This window comes from Diuraphis noxia, unplaced genomic scaffold (genome assembly GCF_037042655.1).
Source record: "Diuraphis noxia isolate RWA-SAM2 unplaced genomic scaffold, SU_Dnox_SAM2 contig0003, whole genome shotgun sequence".
In the NCBI taxonomy this organism is placed as follows: domain Eukaryota; kingdom Metazoa; phylum Arthropoda; class Insecta; order Hemiptera; family Aphididae; genus Diuraphis; species Diuraphis noxia.
Genome location: NW_028301713.1, coordinates 65501214 through 65523130, shown reverse-complemented (window position 1 = coordinate 65523130; position 21917 = coordinate 65501214). Strand labels below are relative to the sequence as shown.

Genomic DNA, 21917 nt, shown 5'->3' with positions numbered 1-21917 from the left:
GTCAAAATATTTTGAAAATTAAATCATGTAAAGAAAATGCCAATCTAAATAACTGGTAAAATTTTCAAGTATCTACGACTTATACTTTTTGAATAATAACAAATATTTAACCCTTTGTAGACCAACATTAAATGGTGATAGAAATTTGATTTTTTTTTTGCACCTTTATAAATTATTATTTTTTTGATGAATTTCGAAATTAAGAAATTTAAAATTGGAGGTTTTTTAATATTTTTTTAAGGAGTGGGACAAATAAGTCCCATTGGTCATTTAAGGACTATACTTAAAAGTCCCTATGGTCAGTTACGACACTACTATTTTCTTATTCCCTATGATAAATAAGTAATAATAATAAGTAATTAGTTAAAATTTAATTAATTAATTAATTAAAAATATAATGACCATTTAAATATGTATATAATTCATGTTTCAAATTAACAACAATATAAACTTAAAGAAAATAGTTATAGTATCAAAAACTAAATGGTCAATTTTTTTATATAGCAGACTAATATTAAGAACATTGAGTGGTTACTATGTTTAATATTATAAATGTTCAATTCATAATTTATCATATAATAAGACTTTTATTAAAAATATATAAACATAATAGTAATGTACAAAAAAAAAAAAAAAATAATAATAATTTTAAAAATGAACACATTATTTTGAATGATATTCATTAAAACATGGTTTCTTTTCATTTAAACATAAAAAAATATTACAAGTAGAACATTTAGTATATGGTTTAGATTCTATATTATTTTTGCTGCACACTTCACATCTACCTCTTGTTTTACTAAATTGTAACCAGTGGGCCCCTAAGTTCCCTAACCTCACATCTGAAGTTGTTGAAAACAACTGTTTGCCCCTTCTTGGTTGTAGACATGGTCTACCTTTTGAAGTCCCTGGAGATATATCCGTTGTTCTTTTTAGGCCACATTTACCTTGTGTTATTAGTCCTTGGGCAACTGCTCTTCGAAACTGAAGAACGGTTAATTTTGATTCACTAAGCTTGTTATTAATAACAAATTAATTGACAAATATAATATCAATAACATCCCAAAACAATCTATGCCACCATTTTTTTGATTTTCTATTGATATTATATAGAGCTCGTAATTGATCTGCTTTGTCTACTCCCCCCATGTATTTATTATAATCATTAACTACAGTAGGACATTTTATAGTTTTATAGTCATTTCACCAATTAAATAAATTAAAAAAATTAACGAGTAAATAATAATTAATAAATGAACAAACAACACTCAAGAGCGAAAAAAATAGCATGCGTATAAACAATATACTTGGCGCGCGAGTGCTTGACTGAGAATATTCGTCAAAACTATAAAAATGTCGCAATAGACCATAGGGACTTCAAAGTCCGTTGTGATTATTGTCAATAAACACATATTTATACACAATAATAATGATATTCAATGGTACGTTCTGTTTCTCGGGATTATAACGAAAAGAATAATAATAAAACCCATTGCTTATCTATACTGGTTCGCGCTGTGGCTATTTATATAAATATCGATATTTATTTTATGGGCTAAACTATATTTATTTTGTTATGTGATGTATTTAACGCTATCTATTGATTTCACAGAAAATTTTCGGGAACATTATTGATTAAAAATGGAGTGACTTATAAGTCACTATGGTCAGATAGTACTTAATTTATTTTACCTAGTTTTAAATGGACAAAATACACAGCGGACTCAAAAGTCCCGTTGGTCGGCAAAGGGTTAAAATCGTTTGAGGATAAATCATTATCGTTACGCTATTTCGTAAACATTTAAAATTCAAACGCACTTAAAATTTTTCCTATAATGATGCTTCAAGTTTTCTCTATAGCTACTTGAAGGAAAACTAATGGAAAACTTAGTGTTGTATTTTTGATCTTTAGTTATAAACACAAAAAAATTTATGATTTTTAAACTTCAAAATTACTTGCAAATTTTCGCGTTTTTGACAGATTTCGTAAAAATTTGAACTATAAACGCTTATAAAAAAAAAATTGTGACTAACGATTTTTAATTTTTTTTAGCTACAATAAGAACAACTCATAAGGAACCGTTTTTTTAGTCGTCCAACATTTTTCTATCGGCACTTAAAAAATAAATTCTCAAAAAAATTGAAAATTTCAGTGGCCTATAAATAACTCAAAAAAGTCAAAAATTTGTGAAAATTAAACTGTATATAGATAACACTAATATAAACATTTGGTGAAAATTTCAAGTATTTACAGTGATTAGTTTTTGAATTACAACCATATAAAAAAATCGATTTGGTCGAAAACTGGTTTTGCGTAAAAATTCCCGTTTTTCTGTCATTTTTTTTTCTCGAGTTTTTTGAAAACTGTTGGAAGATGTTTATTTATAATGCAACAAGGATAATCACTTTTACATCGGAAACCATCCCCAAAGTTTGAAATTGAAGCATTATTTCGACTAGTTATGCTGTACACAGCACAAAAAAAAACACATCATTGTAAAATCAATACATTCATCACTTCGTTCAGAATTTAAAAAATAAGAAAAACGGGAATTTTTTGCGCAAAATCAATTTTAGGTATTGATGTAACGTGTAACTCTAAAATAAATTACCTTAGATACATGCAATTTTCACTGAATTTGATTAAGTACTGCCATTTCCTATTTCTATTTGATAACATTTTCAAAATATTTCAATTCTTTTTAAGTTATTATTGATATTTGAAATTTTCAATATTTTTAGTTTTTTTTTTTATAAATTGATATAAAACGTTGTTCGTTTGATAAAAAATCTTAAAAATTTAATACAAGACTTCTAATATATTGTCACAATGGTAGTTAAAAAAACATTTAAAATTCATACCTAATCACAATTTTTTTTTAATAATCATTGAAAGTTCAAATTTTGACAAAATACGTAAAAATCACGAAAATTTGCAATTTATTTTGAGTTAGAAATTCATAAAAATGTATGTTTCAAAATCTAATTCTATCTGAACATTCAATACAAGATTCTTCATGAGTTTGTCTACTTTTATCAAATAAAAAATATCTACTGGAAAGTCGAATTCAATTTTTATGAGCATTTGAATTACGACATTGGATTTGTCATAAATTGAACATTGGATATTCACTCAATTTCTCTTGTATCAATTCATAAATGAATTACTGTAGAAACTTGAAATTTACACCATATGTTTATTTTATCAATTCCTATACTTGATATAATTTTCAAAATATCTCAACATTTTTTAAATTATTAATAGACATTTTAAATTTTCTATTTTTTTAGTTTTTTATTCATTGGATCATACAATTTGAAAATTTAATACAAGGTTTCCCATAACTATATAATAACAGTTGCAAAATATTAAAAATACATAGGCACATTTTTTTTCAATTTAGTCCAAATTTGGATGAAATTACATATTAAATAAAAAAAAATAATTCCTAAAATAAAAATTATAATATGTATTATGTAATATTAAATGTAGTATTTATGTATACTTGAATTATTTTTGCAAGTTATTCATGTTAATAAATCAATAGTGATTGGTAACTTAAGAAATCACCCAATAATCAATATATATGTATATAATGACTTGTCTTGGGTGATTCATCATCACCTACCTAGAACCACTGAAGCTATATGATTATGCAATTTGGACAGCAGTTCCGTTTTATGATGAAGGCATCCACTGGCCACTAAGAAAGGAATTTTCGAAATTGAATCCCTACAGCGGTTAAAAGAGTGAGAAGGGATAAAAATGGAAAATCGGTACCTAGAGGTTTCGTTCGGAAAATTTATTTTTATTTTTTTCATTCCATAATGGTATAAAAATTAGTATTATTTTGAAAAAAAATAAACTTACTAATTACTATGAATAAATATATAGGTATTATATAACCAATGAGTATAATCTGTACCATAATAACAATTATTAATATCAATATGTATATAAACAAAAGTGTCCTGATTCAACGCAGAACCAAATCTATATTAGAATTTTTGACTAAATTAATAATAACATTTTACCGTGCACTAAGAAAGGATTTTTCAAAATTTTGATTTTAAGGAGTTGAAATCGTTAAAAATAATTGTTCACGTTAAATTGTATTTTTATATACATATTGTGTGTTATGTATTCAACTACATTATGTATTAAATAACAATAGCAGTCGGTTAATAAGTTTAGTACACGTGTCCGTAGAAATATCGAATATTTTTTATAAATGTTACAATTTTATTTTATCCGTAGGTATTTTTCATATTATTATCGAAGTAAATTTAAATCAATTCTATCCCATCACGGCATCACACAAAATACGTCATGCGCCTGTTATATAACTTTTTATTCAAATTACGGCCTATAATGTATCGAAGAATTTCAAAATTGTCCATTTGTTCGGTTTAATTTTAATCTCTGGAATTACTTAACCGATTTAAATTTTTTTTATCATCAGAAAACTACATTATCTCAATGGATCTATATAGAGTATATAGGCTATGTTTTATCTTGATAAGTGACCCTGAATTGGTTATTGCAAATTTAAAATTGTTTTATAGAAACAATAGGTATAATAATAATAATAATAATAATAAATACAGGTATGCCTTTGTTTATTATAGGGTTGCTATTAGTTACATAATTTAGTATGATGCGGATAAATAAGAAATTAGCAATTTATTGTTATTATAGGTACCAACTTTAAAAATTGTTTCACCTTTACAAATAAGCCATTCAATGGCGGCTCGTGCCTAGGTGTGCAGGTGTGCGCACACCCCATAGATTAATATAGATATAATAGTAAAAATATTTAATAATAAATAATAATGTATACTAATACTAATTAATTAATTTTAATACAATATCTGTTAAACTGTAGGTATTTATTATATATTATATTAGGTACTATATAATATATAATATATATATTTTTTTTAAATGCAAGAAATTATTATAATTAAATATAATTTTAATCCTGTATTTTATATGACTGTGTTAAAAATCTTTAATGGGATAATAATAATATAGGGTGAATCCAAGGACTTTGTCACTGGAAATTTTAAATTTATTAGCTACGCCGTTGCGGGTATTAGACGACGAATTAAACACAAAGTTTTGAATCGTATTGGGTTGGTATTTTTAACGGACAACGAATTACGAAGTGTACGGGGATCAGCTATTATATACATTATATTATTAGCATGAGATCTGTATATTGTACCTAATAGGTAGAATATTTATAATATAAGAATTATATATAGGTACAATATAAATTACTCTGCAAAGTATATTATAATTATAACTACATGATGACTTATTGGACGTCGCCGTTGTTGTTTATTTTTCATCAACATTTTTTTGCAATTTTGAAAAAAATTTAGTTTTTTCTTCTAATGCCTTCAAAGTTTGTACATTTCTCTTTTTTAACCCCCCTCCGTATATTATATTCTATAAATAATACTTATAAATCAAAAGGGTAGTATAAGTAGGTATCAACTGCAGATCGAACATATAACTATCCTTACAAAAAAATAAATAACAATTGATGCAGCAAGGTTATTAATTATTACTAAGGTAAATATATTATTCACAAACGTTCTTTTAAATTGATTTATTTTTAGACTCAGACAACTGGTTAACTGCATTAACTAATAGCCAATAGGAAGATAGGTAATATAGGTATTATCGTATACTGGAGATGTTTAGCGATTATTGATCATCTTCTGTTGGTTCAATATAGCTGAAACAAAATTATTTTTGTTTGCGTATATAATAGTACATCATCGGTATTATATTATAACAATATAACTTATATACAATTCATGCAATTATATAAATTACAAGTTTTCATGCAGTCTCACCAATAATTGGTGTAAATTATTTACAACGCGCGATTGCACGGAGTACACTTTTTGTATATTTTGTCGACGATTCCACTAAGAGAACCATAGTTTGAGTCACGCCGGTGGGCTACGGGAATTTGTAACTGATATCCGAAATTTTTTAATGTTTGTTGACACGGACTATGTGCAGGATCCTCGGAAACATACGGATATGACACTCTGTATTGTAGGAATAATAATTAATTCATCAGACATCGGGTCATATGTTATATAGCATATAATATTTTCTTTGAAAATCTATCATTTATATAATTAGAACAATTTAACGGTTCAGTAAAAGCTTTTATGTGTAGGTACTTAGTTGGCGATGGTTGAACATTTGGTGGAACCTGGATTTCGTAAGGAAATCCACCTGCAGCACAGTTACAAGAAGAACCAACCACATGGCCAGTCGATAGCTCCGACGGACAGCTTCTATCAATATTTTGAGCACTGAAATAGGGATATGGGGTATTCGTTGGGCAAACCGAAGTCTGAAAAAGGATAAAATATATTATTATAAGCATGGGAAATAGTAATTAAAACTATTACTATATCACATTAGGTATGATGCGTTATAGATACCTGATAATTTTGATAATTTATATTACACGAACAGGTTGGACACGGGGAATTGTAAGGGTTATCATTTGGAATACCACACATCGGACAATAATGCTAAAAAAAATCACCACACACACAATTGAGTTTCTTTTTATTTAAGAAAAATATATGATAGAATAATTTGGCTGTATGTATGCGATCAATTTTTTTTTTCTAAAAGTCAATATGTAAACCACGGAAAAAAAATTAACCTTATTACAGTCTGTGACAAAACCTGCAATGATATACATTACACAAACTGCAGCAATTTATTTTATGTACCTATATACTATATTCTGTAATATATACATATCGTCATATCGATACGATAATATAAATTATATATAGTACCTTTATATAGGTACCAAAATCTTTATGCATTATACCATTTATACCTAAATGTTATTGGGTGCGTATATCGTTTAATTAATCTTGTTAAGTTGCGTAGAAGTTGGTTAGATAAATACAAAAGTATTTTTAAGTTTTATTTCAACATATCTATAAATATCGGTTTCTTTACTTGTTATAATAGTATAATAATACTAGCTAATTACATTTTTATTAAATATGATATAATATTATAATATACTAATACAGGTGTAACAGTTCTATTTAACTAATAATGGAGGACGGAGGTGGTATGAACCACATGGTTATGTTAAATAATGATAAAATATATGTATTTATTATTGATTACCTAATGTTTAATGATAACAAAACACTGATTAACAAGAAATAAATTTGTATTTTAACAAACTTTGAAAATTGTTTAAAAATCAATTACATAATCAAATTAAAAGTTATTCTTTTTTTGAGCTTTGCAATACACATATTATTTTAACTAAATAATCAAAGAGCCAGTAAAAATTTTGCCCCACCCTAAGAAAAACTGAAATGACGCCCCTGTATGAGGTGGTAAATTGAGTCCTGGGAAAAAACAGGTAATAGGTAAGTTGGGTCCCGTGAAAAAAGCTACTAATTAAAAAATCTAAAAACGAAATTTTACAAGATAATAGTGTTATATATTTAATTTATATTAATTAAAAATATTACAAATACAAATTAATAAAAAAATAAATGTCATTATTATGATATTTAATACATACAATGTTCTCGGTAAACACTTAATTATTATTGATTTAATAAACTCAAATAGGATTATAACATTACTGGTGTATTTGGAAATTTACTCTCCTGTATAATAATAATAATGAAATTAATTTTTAATTTTTTTTATTAATTTGTATTTGTAATATTCTTAATCAATATAAATGAAGTATACTCGTACATATAATAATATAATATAATGAAATTTATTTTATTTATAACACATATAATAACATATTATAATAATAATAAAATTTTTTTTTACATTATACCGTATACATAGTAGGTATACTTACACAAAATAAAAAACTGCAGTTTGTATAATGTTCCTATCTTATCGGTTTGCCGACGACTATATAATATTGAATTTTTATTTGTTACAGTTTACAAATTTACTTTTAGAAAAAGGTTAATTTTTCCGTAGTTTGTTATCTCCTATTTGCTGTAATTATTATTATGTAAACGAGTACAAACATCTTCATGTTTATAAGTTGCCTGAAGTATTTTGCTGTGCAATAATATGATACAATATATACTCAATATAGGCGTAATAATGTAATATTATATTATATTTATGTTTTATAAATTATAATAATATATAGGTAGTCCTTGAGATCGGTTTTAGTTAAAAATAATATTTTACACCGTGAAACACGTATTTTTAAATTCAAACCAGATACAATTATGAGACATTCACGGATGAATAAACTTATACACGCCCAATTTTTTTTTTCATATATTTTTTTTTCATAGGTACTTTGAGATATTGACCTAAGAAGTAATTATATTTTGTATAAATATAGCATAATATATTCAACTTGTTATATTAATTTTTTTTTTTTGTAAAGTCTTATTTGGTTACGGATTGTAATATTATATAACTATTAATAATACCTTTACTCTACATTTCCTTAATACCTAATCCAAAGTAGTAAGTTTTTTACTATAAAGATTGGATATTTGTACCTGTACAACTAGCTTGTATAGGTTTTTATATATTATAATTTAGAAACTTACCAATTCCGGAGATGATGCGCCCATGATCTATAACAGTAATATATTTATTTTAAAAGCAAAGCTCTATACAATTTACAAAACTAGACTTTGATGTGAAATTATAAATTATAATAAATATCCGTTATTACCTGTACAATTGAAAATGCTACAACAGACATTTCTAAAATGCTGAAAACACGGACCATTTTCACACAATAATTCAATTATAAAAAAATAAATCGTCAGATTTGATGGATAATTTTAATATAATTACATATTATAATATATATTTTTTTCTATTTATAAGACTATTATGGTCAAGGATTTTCTGAAATATCGTTTGTTATTGTTTAGTGTTTATAGTTTATACTAACGTAAGTCACAATAAGCCTCAATTTTGTTTTAATTCATAAATTAAAAAAAAATATATATCACGTATTTCATTGTTCCTTGGATTATATTTTTTTCTTCATTTACTCAACACTTATTTTCTGCGTATTCAACGTGAAATATATAATACAACTTACTCACACGTATCGTTCAAAATTTAATTTTTAACATTTCCGTGTCATAAATGACATATTTGTATATGTCATTTAACGATAATATGAAATCCTGGTGGCTTTTAACTCAGGTTTTATTCTCTATCTCGCTGAGTACTGGACATGGTGCTGCAATTGGTAAAGAACTTTGTAACTGCCAACCTACATTAGTAAGTATTATTTTTTTAAGTCCAAAAAAAAAAACAAGTCTTAATACTTAACACTGATATACCTACTTCGTCTTTAGATTAGAACACCAAAAATACTAATTCAAAAACCCGCTCAGCAAGTCATCTGTACTAAAATACCTAGCGCTCAAGCATACACACCAATAAAAAATGCTTGCACTTGTGTAAGCACACGGGTAAGTGTACAGTATATTGTACATATTATGATATATATTTGATGTTTGTATGAATAAAGTAAAATGTTTTTTTATGTACCTAGGTAGACATCTAGTATAAATTTTGAATATAGATATAATATTCAATGTTAGGATTTAAACGATTAAATGAATACTCTAATACATAACTATTAACTTCTTTTACCCTTTTTGATCAAAAAAATTAAAACATCAATAAATGGTAACACGCAACTCTCCTTGTTCAGATTTTTGATGTTTAATATATATATATACATTTTAGTTCAAATATAATTACTTTTTGTGTAAGAATAATTACAACAGTGTTTACTGTTTATGAAACAAAACGAATTGCATACTTCAGTAAATGTCCTAGTGTCAAATTTCAATAATTTCATGCAATATATCATGTATAGCCATGGCATATTATATTAGGTGTGTTACAAAAGTTAATAAGTTAAGAACTTTAAAATCAATGGTTTATTAATCCAGTTTATTAAGGTTTAACTATTGAACGTTGTATTTTAAAAGAAAAAATTATTCATATAATTTTTAAATAATTTACATAATTTTTTTTTTTTTACATTTTTGAACTTTTTAGTTTTTTTTTAGTACCTATTGTATAACTATAAAACATATTATAGACAAATTTAGACTTTGGCGAAAAATATGAAAAGTTAGATGAGAAAAATTCTTCACACTGAATATACTAAAAAATCTTTATGTTCAAGTGTTTTGCATTTATTAATTCTTAGAAATTTAGAAAATTCAAATAATTTATTCAATTAACACCTGGAATGCCTAAAAAGTAGTATTTTTATGTCCACAGGTGATGCCGGCCCCAGTGGCTAGAGTGGAATGCAACTTGATGGCCACAACACCACCGATTCAAGTTGCGAGAGACAATAGTGGGGGCGTGGAAGAGGCACCGCCACTGTTCGGTTTACCGGGCGGCGCGTTTTTCCCAGAAACTGAGTGTGATAGAAAATTCTCACACCTCACCGGAACTCCGGTGTCCCAAGACCCACCCGGCCCGAACGGTATAGACGAACCGGCGTCGGATCCGACGGGAAACGGGTGCTGCGACAACGGCCCACTCACTGCCGTCGTGGTGGATCCGGTGTCGCTAATGATAGCGCAAGCTGAGGCCAATCGGTGCCGGGGTGACGTGCACGAGGGCCGTCTGGCGTTCGGGCAGGTCGTCGTGCCGAGAGATGCGTTACCGTTGCCACGGGCCGTGCCGGACGTCAACGAAGAGGGCCTCTACTCGTTGGACAAGGCCATCGTCGAGCTGAAGACTTGTAAGTCGCGGTTTGCAGACGACTCGGCTGCGCTGGCAACGGAAGCTGATGCCTTGCTGGCCCTCGAGGATGACGCCTTGCGACCTGTGGATTACGACGGACCGATAGTGACGCTGCCTAGCTACGCGGACGTCGGCTACCAGGCCGAAACGCCATCTTGCTCGCCATTGGTAGTTGGCCCGCTCCCGCAGCCCAATGGTCGCACTCCGTGTAATACCGTTTACGAGAACACCGGCGAGACGTCGCCACTGATGGACACCAATGTAAGATGCTCGTCGTCGGGATGCCACTGCACTTGCAATAAGTCGTCTCCGCAACTGAAGTGCTCTTGTGGAAAATGCTCGTGCGCAAAATGCTCACGTGGCTCGTACTAACCTGATACACAGCTGGATCGACGTAGCATTTCTAAATGATACAATTAATATTTTGTTAACACTTTATAATATTTTGAAAATCGAACAATACACTCAGACACAATATATAAGCAAACGCTTGAGTTCTGTTTACCTATCCAATCAAGCCTAATATATAGCGTATAATGCTCAAGTCTTGACGACTATAACTCTGTTTAAGATGAACGTGATGGTCACGCCTGTCAGTCAAAAACATAACTCAATAACAACCGTGTATAAGTATGAGGTAAATTTAAAATTATGTGTATACTCACCAATGGTGTATTGTTTGTTATTTTATATCAATACAATATAAGTTTATTCGGAAATTTATATTGTTTTTCATCGTATGTATGTATAGAACTATCACTACAACAGTATACGGCAATATTCTAATATTGCGAATAAGTTGTATTAATTAATTAGCTTATCGAACAACTAAAAAACAGTGCATAATAAATTATGCATGATGAAAATTAAGAATAATTTTCTTATAGTCACATTCGTTTAGATCATATATACATTATAGTTATATAAATATATAATATATTATATCTAGTTATTCCTTAAATTGTTAAATTAGATGGTCGTATTTTTCAACCATATATTTTTATGTCAAAGTATTAATATTATAATTTAAAACGTATATAAAATTAATATCATAAGATACATTAAAAACTATAAATTCCTAAAAAAAAATCAACAACCATCTGGCTGTCTACGCAAGAGGTATCTTTAGGATCGTGCAAACACGTTACGTATCTAATAACGATCGCGAGTGTTGTGTAGGTATAATTGTTAAAGAAAATACAAATATTGTTCAATCTTCAATCTATACAAGTAATAGCGTTGAGCTATAAGTGTAATGCAATTTATGAAACGATCTTTCGGGTTCATAATAATAATAATAATAATAATAATAATACTAAACATAATACAGTGGTTTCGAAGCTATTGTCTTAACGATAACAATATGGATAACAGTATAACACGCACACACGATCTGAAGATTTCGTGATTCGTGACGTTTAAAAATACGTGTTTTTAGGTATCTGGGTACCTCCGTTATGTTTAAACCACATGGCGTATATTTTTGGCACAGAAAATGTCTGTATTCCATAATAATCTTAATATTATTTCACCATGTACCAATTTTATTTTTCTTTAATTATATTATGAAGCTGGTTTAATTACGCTATTAATTATTTTGAATTGCACATATCAAACGTTGTCTATAGGCAGGCATGTAGTCCTAAAGTTATTTGTGAGTATGCTACATATGTGGCAGCTTTTGTCATCAACCCAGGCCCCCGTAGCCACGGTGGGAAAGGGCGTTGCCCCCTTAAAAATATTAGACAGACATTGTTTTATATATAACGCCCCCCCTAAAGTTTGCTTTGCCCCACCAGAAAATTTGGTCTGGCTACAGTCTGCATCAACCCCTCCACCTCCACCTCCTTTCATTTATATAAATTAATAACATATAATTAGTTATTATTTTATTAAGTTGATTTTAAATTATAATAACTTTAACAATGTAATTAATATTATTATAAACTATAAAGTATATTTATTTACCTAATACATAATATAATAATACTTCTGCCAGCTAGTTTAAAACAATGTTTGTGAAGTGGGTATACGCATGTTTTTCAGCGCATACTTCCAGTCTCAAGTTTTTTTCTTTAGTATGCTCTCTTTTAAAAATTTGAAAAGTGGGTATGCGCCGCATACTCACGCATACCCTCCACTACATCCCTGCCTATAGGTTATAATAAGTATACAGTAGGGTCTCGATAATCCGAACGAGATTGGGGAAAGGGGTCGTTCGGATTAGCGATTTGTTCGGATTACCTATGGCTTAAAAAAAAAACATCAATTTTATTTTTATTTAAAATATGAAATTTTATTTTTATTTGTATTAATCGTGTAAAAACTCGTTATTTCAAAAGACATTGAATACATAAAAATATTAATATTAATTATGAACTTTACCATTTAAAATATTGATTTTTTTTTGTACATTGGTTCCCGTTATGAATTGGTAGCCTTGTCCCACATAATTGAAAAACTTTATTACCGGAAAATATTATTTATAAATACATACATAATATGTACATATTATGTAGTATGTACATTGTACATATTAAGGCGATAAGATAATTCTCAAGCCCGTTCGGATTACCGCGTCTTTCGGATTAGCCTGTGTTCGGATAATCGAGACCCTACTGTATATATATGTTATATAGTGGTCAATGCAAGTGATGGTAGGTGATAGTATTCAGAATTCCCAACCATAAAACTTAAATTTCCCTTTTAATGAAAATTTACTGTCAAAAATATTCGGTTCGCTACGCTCGCTAATAATATCATTCTTTTAATTCAAATGCTTTAATTCTAAAACATTCTATATAACACACATACAATACACACATTTAGTTATATAGCACAGTACTCCGCTCTGAAAATAAATTGGAGTTTTTTAAATTCAGCACAATCCCTATAAAATCAATGGTATAAGATTTTAAATACTACATTATTACTTATTTATTAATTTTTTTTTTTATTGATCTTAAAAAAAATACAACTCGGCAGCATAGGCCATTAGTTTACAATTCTTAATTACTATTTAAATTAAACACATTAAGTTCTTTTATACAATTTTATTTTGTCAATTAAATTAGTTAATTTTAGAAATGTCAGCGTTTTTTTGTTCTGTTCTGGGTGTGGACCTAGAGTTTCGGCCAAGTTGAGGTCCATTCGCTTCTGATCGTAAATATATGGCATTTAATCAGGATATGCTTGATGGTGAGGCGTTTATCCAGTGGCGTAATTACGGGGGTGCACGACGGTGCACTTGTACCCCCTGGTGTTATGTTGCAGGTGCAAAGATATGCTTTTGCACCTACAGAATATGCTGAACTTTATACCAATTAAAATACAATATCAACTATATTTCATTGATTTGTTGAATTTTTTTTAAACTTATTTAAAAATTTCGTTATCACTTTAATTAATTTCATATATACATATTATATTTTTATATGTATATAATGTATCATAGTACAAAATACAGATACAGTACATATTATAGTATTTAAAATACAGGTACCTACAGATTTTGATATTTGTTTATCTTATATTGTTATCAAATATAAAAAGATACCTATAGGCTATAGTACACGCGAGCAATACAATTAGGACCGATAAAAATTTTGCACCCGCTAAAATTTAATGGAATTACGCCAATGCGTTTACTACAGACTTCGCAGCTGGGGGGTTCGTCATTTGCCATGAGACATTCGTGGGTAAGTCTAGTGAGTCCGATTCTTAAATGATTTAAAAAAGTTTCGTCTTTTCGATTGAGGTTGGGATTATTCCTTGTGAAGGTTGAATTATTTAAAATTTGTTTTTACATATATACTGATTAGAAGTATATAACAAATATTACAATTAATAAATTATTTTTTTATGCTAGATTTTTTCAGTCAATTTACAAATAGGATAGGTATACCTTCTTCAAGTCTCAAATCGTATATTTCTAGTATTTCTACGCATCAAAATTTAATTAACCATAGTAATAGTAGGTAATATAAATCTCGATCACCGGTTTAATGAATAATAATCGTCATTTGTGATATTATATCATACATTATAATTTATAATATCATATAAAAGTTATCGTCTCATCGATTACCAATGATACCATTACCATTGACCTGCAATGGTAATCGTAATTTTAAGTTTTAGCTACATTATAATTAACTATAGTGACACAATAATACAACGAAAGTTCACAGTAGTAGAGAGTAGTATCACATATATAATAAAGATTTCCAAGAAGACGAATTCGATACGTATATCGACTGAGAATATAGTTACGTACCGACTCGGCGACTCGCATCGAAGTCTAAGCCCGATATGAGGGCTTGGTAGGACCGACTCGGTACGTATCGGACGTAATCGTTCCACGAGAAAGCGAGTAAATATCGACCAATCTTGTGAACATTTGAAGTTAAAATGCTCATTAGTCATTTATTTGTTTACTTCATAAAAATTTAATTTGATTTTCTGGTAGGAACAATTTACATATTTTACATATTAAACAAATTTGTGAGGAATCTTGTATTAAATTTTCAAATTTTAGGACATCATTTTTTTATCATCATTTTATAACTGAATAATTAATGTTCGTGATTTTTGTGATTTTTACAAATTTTGTTGAAACTCGAACTTAAGACACTCGTAAAATTTATTGAAAAATAACCTTTTATTTTAAATTTCAACTTACAACAACTTACATAGAACCATGTATTATTACATTTTCAAGTTTTTGATAAAGTGAACATATTTTTATTGACATTAATTTTTATTTTAAACCTAATAAAAATAAAAATTTCAATATTTCGTATATTTTATTGTATTTAGAAATGCTAATATAAATATTCAGGGAAATTTTAAATATTCACGGTATTTTTATTAAGAGTTACACCAAAACCAAAATCGATTTTGAGTAAAATTTCCGTTTTTCAATAAATTTTTGTTTTCTAGCCTCTTCTTAAGCTACTGGGAATTTTAAATGTTGACCTTTCAAATGTACCAACTATATAAACTTTCCCACTGAAAATTATATTCAAGTTGAAAATCTTAATATTAATAAGTATTATTTCGACTACTTATGGTGTGTGTAGACACAAATAATAATAAAAACACAGACATTATTATAAAATCAATAAATTCGTCGCTCCACTTATAGAATCAAAATATTACATACCTGCAACAGTAACATAATAGTATACCTAATATAACGTCATATACGTTATGACGTACGTGCCCAGCAGTCTAAAGAATCAATATTAAACATTTTCTAAAAATATGCTTGCAACACGGTAGAGTACCTATATTGCCTATACATTACGCCTCATAACACGTTATGTTCGACAACCCTTTGAACACTATACATTTTCGGGTTGTGCATATTTCTGGAAATATCATTATTGCATACCAGCTATTTATACTAATGATGTTACTACAATTTACTATCTGGCATGATTTAGTCATGTTCGCAACCTCACACCCGTTTATCTACATGGATAATATTATACTTAATTATTTTTACCTACCCCGGAGCACCTTTCATAATATTTTATTTTGAACGAATTATTCCTAAACTCTATATTATAGCCATATACTTTATCGGTACTTATATCGTATAATAAATTATCTATTATTATAGTGATTTTATTTAGCTCTGAATATTATCAACAAAAAAATAATCACGTATTTTATCGTTATTCACGCACTGACACGTCATACGAAGGATAATAAACCGATCGCTAGGCATTATTGCGCAGTATACAATATTGTGCCGTCTCCTTTTTTTACAGTGAAGTATATATAATATTATAATGGATCTTGTATACGCTTATAATACGTTATAATCGTTGAACCTAGCTATTACGATATTATTTGGTACGTTTTTTTCACGCACGCGTCGATTCGTATATACATATGTGTGGTATGCATATTGCATAGTGCAATGTTTTTTATGCTCGTTTTACTGCGGACGATTTATGAGAAGAAAAAAATTGATTGTCTGTAAACAAAACGTGGACCTACCTATTATATGATAATATATACATACATAATCATAATAACATAATATTCGTAAAAAAAAAAAACTAAAAAAATGTAATCCTATAAACCAACGCAATAATAATAATAATAATAATTCGTCCTGCTCAGTGGTGATGGACTCCGGGAGAACGGTGTTGGTGGTGGTACACGCGGAACCTCGCGGGCGGTCGTGATGCGCGTAAAATATTATAATAATATACAATATACGATGACGGGTCGAAAGACTCGAACGCGCAAGACGCACAAACGGCTTTATATTTGACAGGTTTGACTATATGTGCGCGCGAGACGAAAGATAACGACTGAGGATTGCGCGCCGCACGACGACGTCGACCTTGATCGATCGATGACAATGGACGCGATGCTATTGAAATAATATTGTTATACCGACGGACGACGACGATCTGCACATTGTGCGCACAGATTGCGTTATACCGCGCACGCCAAACGCCCGACGTGCATATATAATACGCCGCATATACTTGTGCGGAGCACTTTGTTGCATTACGCGTACGTACACCGCGGGAGATCTTCACCGACAGACGCGATGTTTGCACGCGTTTGGTCCGTCGCGACTGCAGTAACGGTGATGTTGGCGATGGCGGCGAATGCGATGGCGGCAACGACGGCAGTCGTGGCGGCGGTGATGGCCACGACGACGACCGCGGTCTTCGGTGCGGTGACACTGGACAGCGTGGCTGTCCGACTGGGCCTGCCCGAGGGCCGGGGACTGTCCGGAGTGTGCCTGTACAGAAACGGGCCGGACAAGCGGCGGCACGTCATGTTCAAATCGGTGGCGTCGGCGCGCAAGAAATACGGGGGCGGCGGCGATTACATGGTGGCCGGCGACCTGGCCGCCGACCGGGTGTACGAGGGCACGTTTGCACGGCTTGTCGACGGTGATCAGGTGGCACGGTTCGGTTGCGACGATGGTCGTCGGTTTGAGGTGGCCACGCCATTCGTGGTCCCGGAATCGGATCTGGACACCATTCTGGCGGTCAAGGAGTCGATGGAACGGCGGTTCGGCGCGCAGCCATCCCGGCGTGACCCACACCGGTCGGTCACCGCGGAACACGTGTCAGTGACGCTTCGCGGTTTGCGCCCATCGTTGGCAGATATAGGCCTCGACGTAACCGCCGCAATCACTGTAGACGTGTTTCAGCTGTACAAGAAACAGCCGCCGGCCGCGGCCGACACGTGGGACGCGGCTGCAGCAAAGCAAGTCGGGGGTGCCCGGTATTCGGCGTACCCGTACGCCAGGTACGCGCTCCGGTATCCGGTCAGCGACCTCGTGCTAGCTGACTTACCACCCGACCAAATGATGGCCGTCAAGTTCCGCCGTTCTGCAGCCGTCGCCACCGCTGTTCCCGTGCAGCAGAATCAACCCAACCTGCACGCGAACCGAAGCGAAAACACAATTTTCATATATACCGGCGGTCTCTATCCTCGCGGTACCGCCAACCTGACGGATATGTTGGACGAACGCAGTGGTGGTAGTAATGGCAAGTATGTCGACGAGACTGACGTGAACGGCGCGGCCACTTCGTACCAAATCGACGCCAAGCAAGCTCACAGTGACTCGTACGGTAAGACCTTCTCGGGCGTGTTTTTTGGTGGATGAAATGGGTGTGCAAGGGAATATACGCAGTATATAATAAGCGAATATACGAATTCGGATAGCTGCAATTTAAAGCCGTCATATTTGACGGTTACACTTTGCAGTTTGAATTTCAAATTTGAAAAACCTGCAAATCAGTCAGTCTGCAGCTGTATCGTAGTAATTATTTGGTTCTGATTGTATTTCGCGTCACTGACAGTGGACTCTGGGTGGACTATATACATATATTATTATCAGAAACTGTTTTATATACATTTGTTTATTATATTTACGAGTATAACGACTATAAATTAAAATGAACCAAAATGGATGGGTATACCGTACACCATAATACAATATAAAAAAATACAGACTTTATTAATTATTTTTCGTAAATATTAAGTAATTAAATTGTATACATTTGATGTTTTTTCATAAAACTTTACTACAAAATTTGCCCCCCCCCCCACAAAAAAAAATTGTTTCCCTAGGCAGCTGTCTACAGTTCCTAATGAGAAATCCGCGGCCTCTTGGCTCACAGCAATGTGAATTCTTCTATGATAAATTGATAAGCCGATTGACATTATGCTATAAATTATATAATAATATAATATCATAGTGACAGAGTGGTTAATAAATCATTAATCAGTATGCAGACTCACTGCACAACAGTATAAATTTATCATCGTTCATCTGTAATAAGCGTTGTTAATGAACTTCATAAATTATAATAATAATCTAATATGTGTATCAAGCTTCAAGACCAATGATTCTTTAAAAACATGACTAAATCATATTTTTTCTATGAGTAGACATCTATAATAAATGATAATAGATACCTATTATAATAGCTTAAGCTAGAATAGTAAACGATATCTAGTTATCTTTTTTAATTTAATTGTATACTCATTAAGTCATTATTAAACAAAAAAATATAGTTCGATGAACTCTCGAAAGATCGACGAACCGGAGATCGTCGATACCAATAAAGCGTCTTATATTCTTTGATATAGATGATTAGATTTTTAGAATTATGAACAAAATTATATTTTCTTTATATGAAATAAAAATGTGAATTATAGATATTATAAATAATATTCTCAAATATAACATAAACGTATATTTAATACGTAAACACGACCAAATTGTATAAGCCACAGTTAACAAATGATATATCTTGTGTACAAAAAATAGCAAATTTCAATAAATAATACTCAATAAAATCTATCAAAACTCTAATTGATGAATACACAGCAAGAATCTTATGTAACTTATAAGTTATTACCACCTAATCGAAATAAAAAATAACACTCTTTAGGTACCTACACACTTACCTACTTACCTAAATTACGATTTTCCATAAATTATTTAATAAAAATCAAATCAAAAATATAATAAACAATAGGTACCTAAGCTTTTTAGTAGATCATTAGAATCGTCCTTTCCTCAAACCATGTATATGCCTACTAAACACGTTATAACTAGCAATGTAAGTACCTAGTAAAAAAAATGTTATTATTTGTCTTAATTTACATTGAGTTTTTTATGATAAAATAGTTATACTGTGAATGATATAATACTAGGTACCACGCTAATATTAAAAATTAGAGCATTTGTTTATTAATTATGTTTAAAATTTAAATATAAAATATTTAAATTATAAAATTTGAACAGTATATTTTTAATTTCATGAAATATACTTCAAAAACTTATGAATATTTCTCATTTTTATACACCTTTAGTAAATATATAACTACTCTTGAAGAAATAAAATTTTACATCACTATACATATAATAGCTCTAATTATTTAGGCACCTACGGTGAAATGTGAAAGATCTTACTATATTATAATTTATGATGTCAAAGTACTTATAAAATTATAATTTATATATTTTTGAAGTAAAGTAAAAATTGTACTACCTATAAGGGTATACACATACGTATACGTTAGAAAAGTGTGTCCAATCCTTGTTTTGATGATGGAAATATCCTTTGACGTTGGCTGACATCTGGGAGAGTATATAATATATATATGTAATACTTAGTAGATACTAATTCTACTTGGGTAGCAGCCAGCAGATAGTATCATTATTTGAATGAATAGTCTAATATATTTTCAATTTAATTTTGATAGTTAATGGGATAGAAATATGGAATATCTATTTTATATTGTATAACTTAGTTAATATCAATATTTGTGTATAGTTCTTAATTTAAATACATTTTTTTTCACAGATATAATCAAAAACACAGTGAAATGTTTCACAGACGGTATGGTTTACAATGGATATCCATGTCGGAATTCTGATGTCTGTATACCTCTGGGCTGGTTATGCGATAGTCAAAAAGACTGTATTGGTAAATCATGATATTTGTATATTTATAAATAAATATCGTAGTATGATATTTTAGCTAACTGTATGATACACGAATACCTAAATTAAATAACTGGCTACTTATTTTATATGTTTTTATTATACTTTAACCATTATAGAAGGCGACGACGAATATAATTGTTACAATACAGTAGATACTAATGCCGGAGAGAGTACCAATAGTTTGTACAACAATAATGACAATTGGTATTATAGTCGTGGTACTTGCAAGAAATTTGAATTTCGGTGTCGTTCTCGAAGAATGTCCGTCTGTTTACCTAATTCTTGGTTATGTGATGGACGAGTAGATTGTGATGACGGGCAAGTAAACACACTTAACTATTAATGAAATAGAAAAATTCTATTTAAATATGTTTAAAACTCGCATAATTTGTTTAAATAAAAATATTATACCAAATAATAACAGGTGGGATGAAAATGAATTCAATTGTGGCCGAACATATGGCGGATTAAGACCAGGATTTGGTGACTTCAACGCTCGAGAAGACCAAACGTGTATAAGTAAAAATAATTTTAAATGTTGGAAAGGAACAGGATGTGTAGGTTTCCGTGCAGTCTGTGATGGGATAAAAGACTGTTCCGATGGATCCGATGAACGTGTATGCGACAACTGGAGTTCACAGTGTAATCAATTAACAGAATTTAGAGTAAAAACAAAAACATATTATACGTATACATACTTAATACTTATGCATATATGTCTAAAAATATTTTATGACTTTTTTAGTGCTTGAATAACTTTAATACATATAATGCTCGTAATTGCATACCACGGCAATGGGTATGCGATCTACAAGACGATTGTCCACACGGGGAAGATGAAACAGTCACCAGCTGCTTAGGAATGGATCACCCGACATTTAATGGTTTGGAAACTGATATTGAGGATTTTTAAACGAAACCATAAACAAAATATATTCGTCGGAAAACTGAATCTTAGAGCCGCTACTGCTCACGAGATACCTAAAATAAAAAATAATATAAGTTATGTAGGTAGGCAATGAACATTTTACAAATTAACACATTTATCAAATTCGATTTTGTTAGTGTATTCGAATTCTTAATAAAATATGTCATCTATTATTAATAACATTT

At 30.5% G+C, this 21917-nt stretch overlaps 3 protein-coding genes across 5 annotated transcripts; 2 read left to right on the top strand and 1 right to left on the bottom strand.

Moving 5' to 3' along the window:
* Window positions 1-5574: 5574 nt before the first annotated feature.
* LOC107164319 (uncharacterized) lies at window positions 5575-9226 on the bottom strand. 3 transcript variants are annotated; one of them, XM_089224534.1, is made up of 7 exons: window positions 9123-9226; window positions 8745-8784; window positions 8617-8643; window positions 6475-6567; window positions 6208-6383; window positions 5869-6069; window positions 5575-5747 (listed from the first exon to the last, which is right to left on the bottom strand). In XM_089224534.1, exons 2-6 carry the CDS (start codon window positions 8772-8774, stop codon window positions 5889-5891), a joined length of 507 nt encoding a protein of 168 aa, XP_089080660.1. In that variant the 5' UTR covers window positions 8775-8784; window positions 9123-9226; the 3' UTR covers window positions 5575-5747; window positions 5869-5888. The 3 variants fall into 3 exon arrangements, with proteins under 3 accessions (XP_089080660.1, XP_015367576.2, XP_089080661.1); XM_015512090.2 differs by lacking the exon at window positions 9123-9226 and having other exon boundaries at window positions 8745-8842; XM_089224535.1 differs by lacking the exons at window positions 8617-8643; window positions 8745-8784; window positions 9123-9226 and adding an exon at window positions 7896-8568.
* On the top strand, window positions 9170-11288 carry LOC107164316 (uncharacterized). The gene is made up of 3 exons (XM_015512083.2): window positions 9170-9307; window positions 9385-9501; window positions 10328-11288. The coding sequence occupies exons 1-3, from the start codon at window positions 9170-9172 to the stop codon at window positions 11171-11173; spliced, it is 1101 nt and encodes a 366-aa protein (XP_015367569.2). The 3' UTR covers window positions 11174-11288.
* A 5883-nt stretch (window positions 11289-17171) lies between these two features.
* Window positions 17172-21914, top strand: LOC107164314 (uncharacterized). The gene is made up of 5 exons (XM_015512079.2): window positions 17172-18414; window positions 20662-20784; window positions 20921-21122; window positions 21229-21469; window positions 21550-21914. The coding sequence occupies exons 1-5, from the start codon at window positions 17376-17378 to the stop codon at window positions 21715-21717; spliced, it is 1773 nt and encodes a 590-aa protein (XP_015367565.1). The 5' UTR covers window positions 17172-17375; the 3' UTR covers window positions 21718-21914.
* Window positions 21915-21917: the final 3 nt, after the last annotated feature.

Coding starts and splice junctions, on each gene's coding strand:
- LOC107164319 (XM_015512090.2), bottom strand. CDS start 8,801: ATGGTCCGTGTTTTCAGCATTTTAGAAATGTCTGTTGTAGCATTTTCA. Junction 8,644..8,744: donor TAGCATTTTCAATTGTACAG/GTAATAACGGAT, acceptor TTACTGTTATAG/ATCATGGGCGCATCATCTCC. Junction 6,070..6,207: donor GTTCAACCATCGCCAACTAA/GTACCTACACAT, acceptor CCTACAATACAG/AGTGTCATATCCGTATGTTT.
- LOC107164316 (XM_015512083.2), top strand. CDS start 9,170: ATGACATATTTGTATATGTCATTTAACGATAATATGAAATCCTGGTGG. Junction 9,308..9,384: donor GTAACTGCCAACCTACATTA/GTAAGTATTATT, acceptor CTTCGTCTTTAG/ATTAGAACACCAAAAATACT. Junction 9,502..10,327: donor GCACTTGTGTAAGCACACGG/GTAAGTGTACAG, acceptor TTATGTCCACAG/GTGATGCCGGCCCCAGTGGC.
- LOC107164314 (XM_015512079.2), top strand. CDS start 17,376: ATGTTTGCACGCGTTTGGTCCGTCGCGACTGCAGTAACGGTGATGTTG. Junction 18,415..20,661: donor AGCTCACAGTGACTCGTACG/GTAAGACCTTCT, acceptor TTTTTTTCACAG/ATATAATCAAAAACACAGTG. Junction 21,123..21,228: donor CGAGTAGATTGTGATGACGG/GCAAGTAAACAC, acceptor AAATAATAACAG/GTGGGATGAAAATGAATTCA.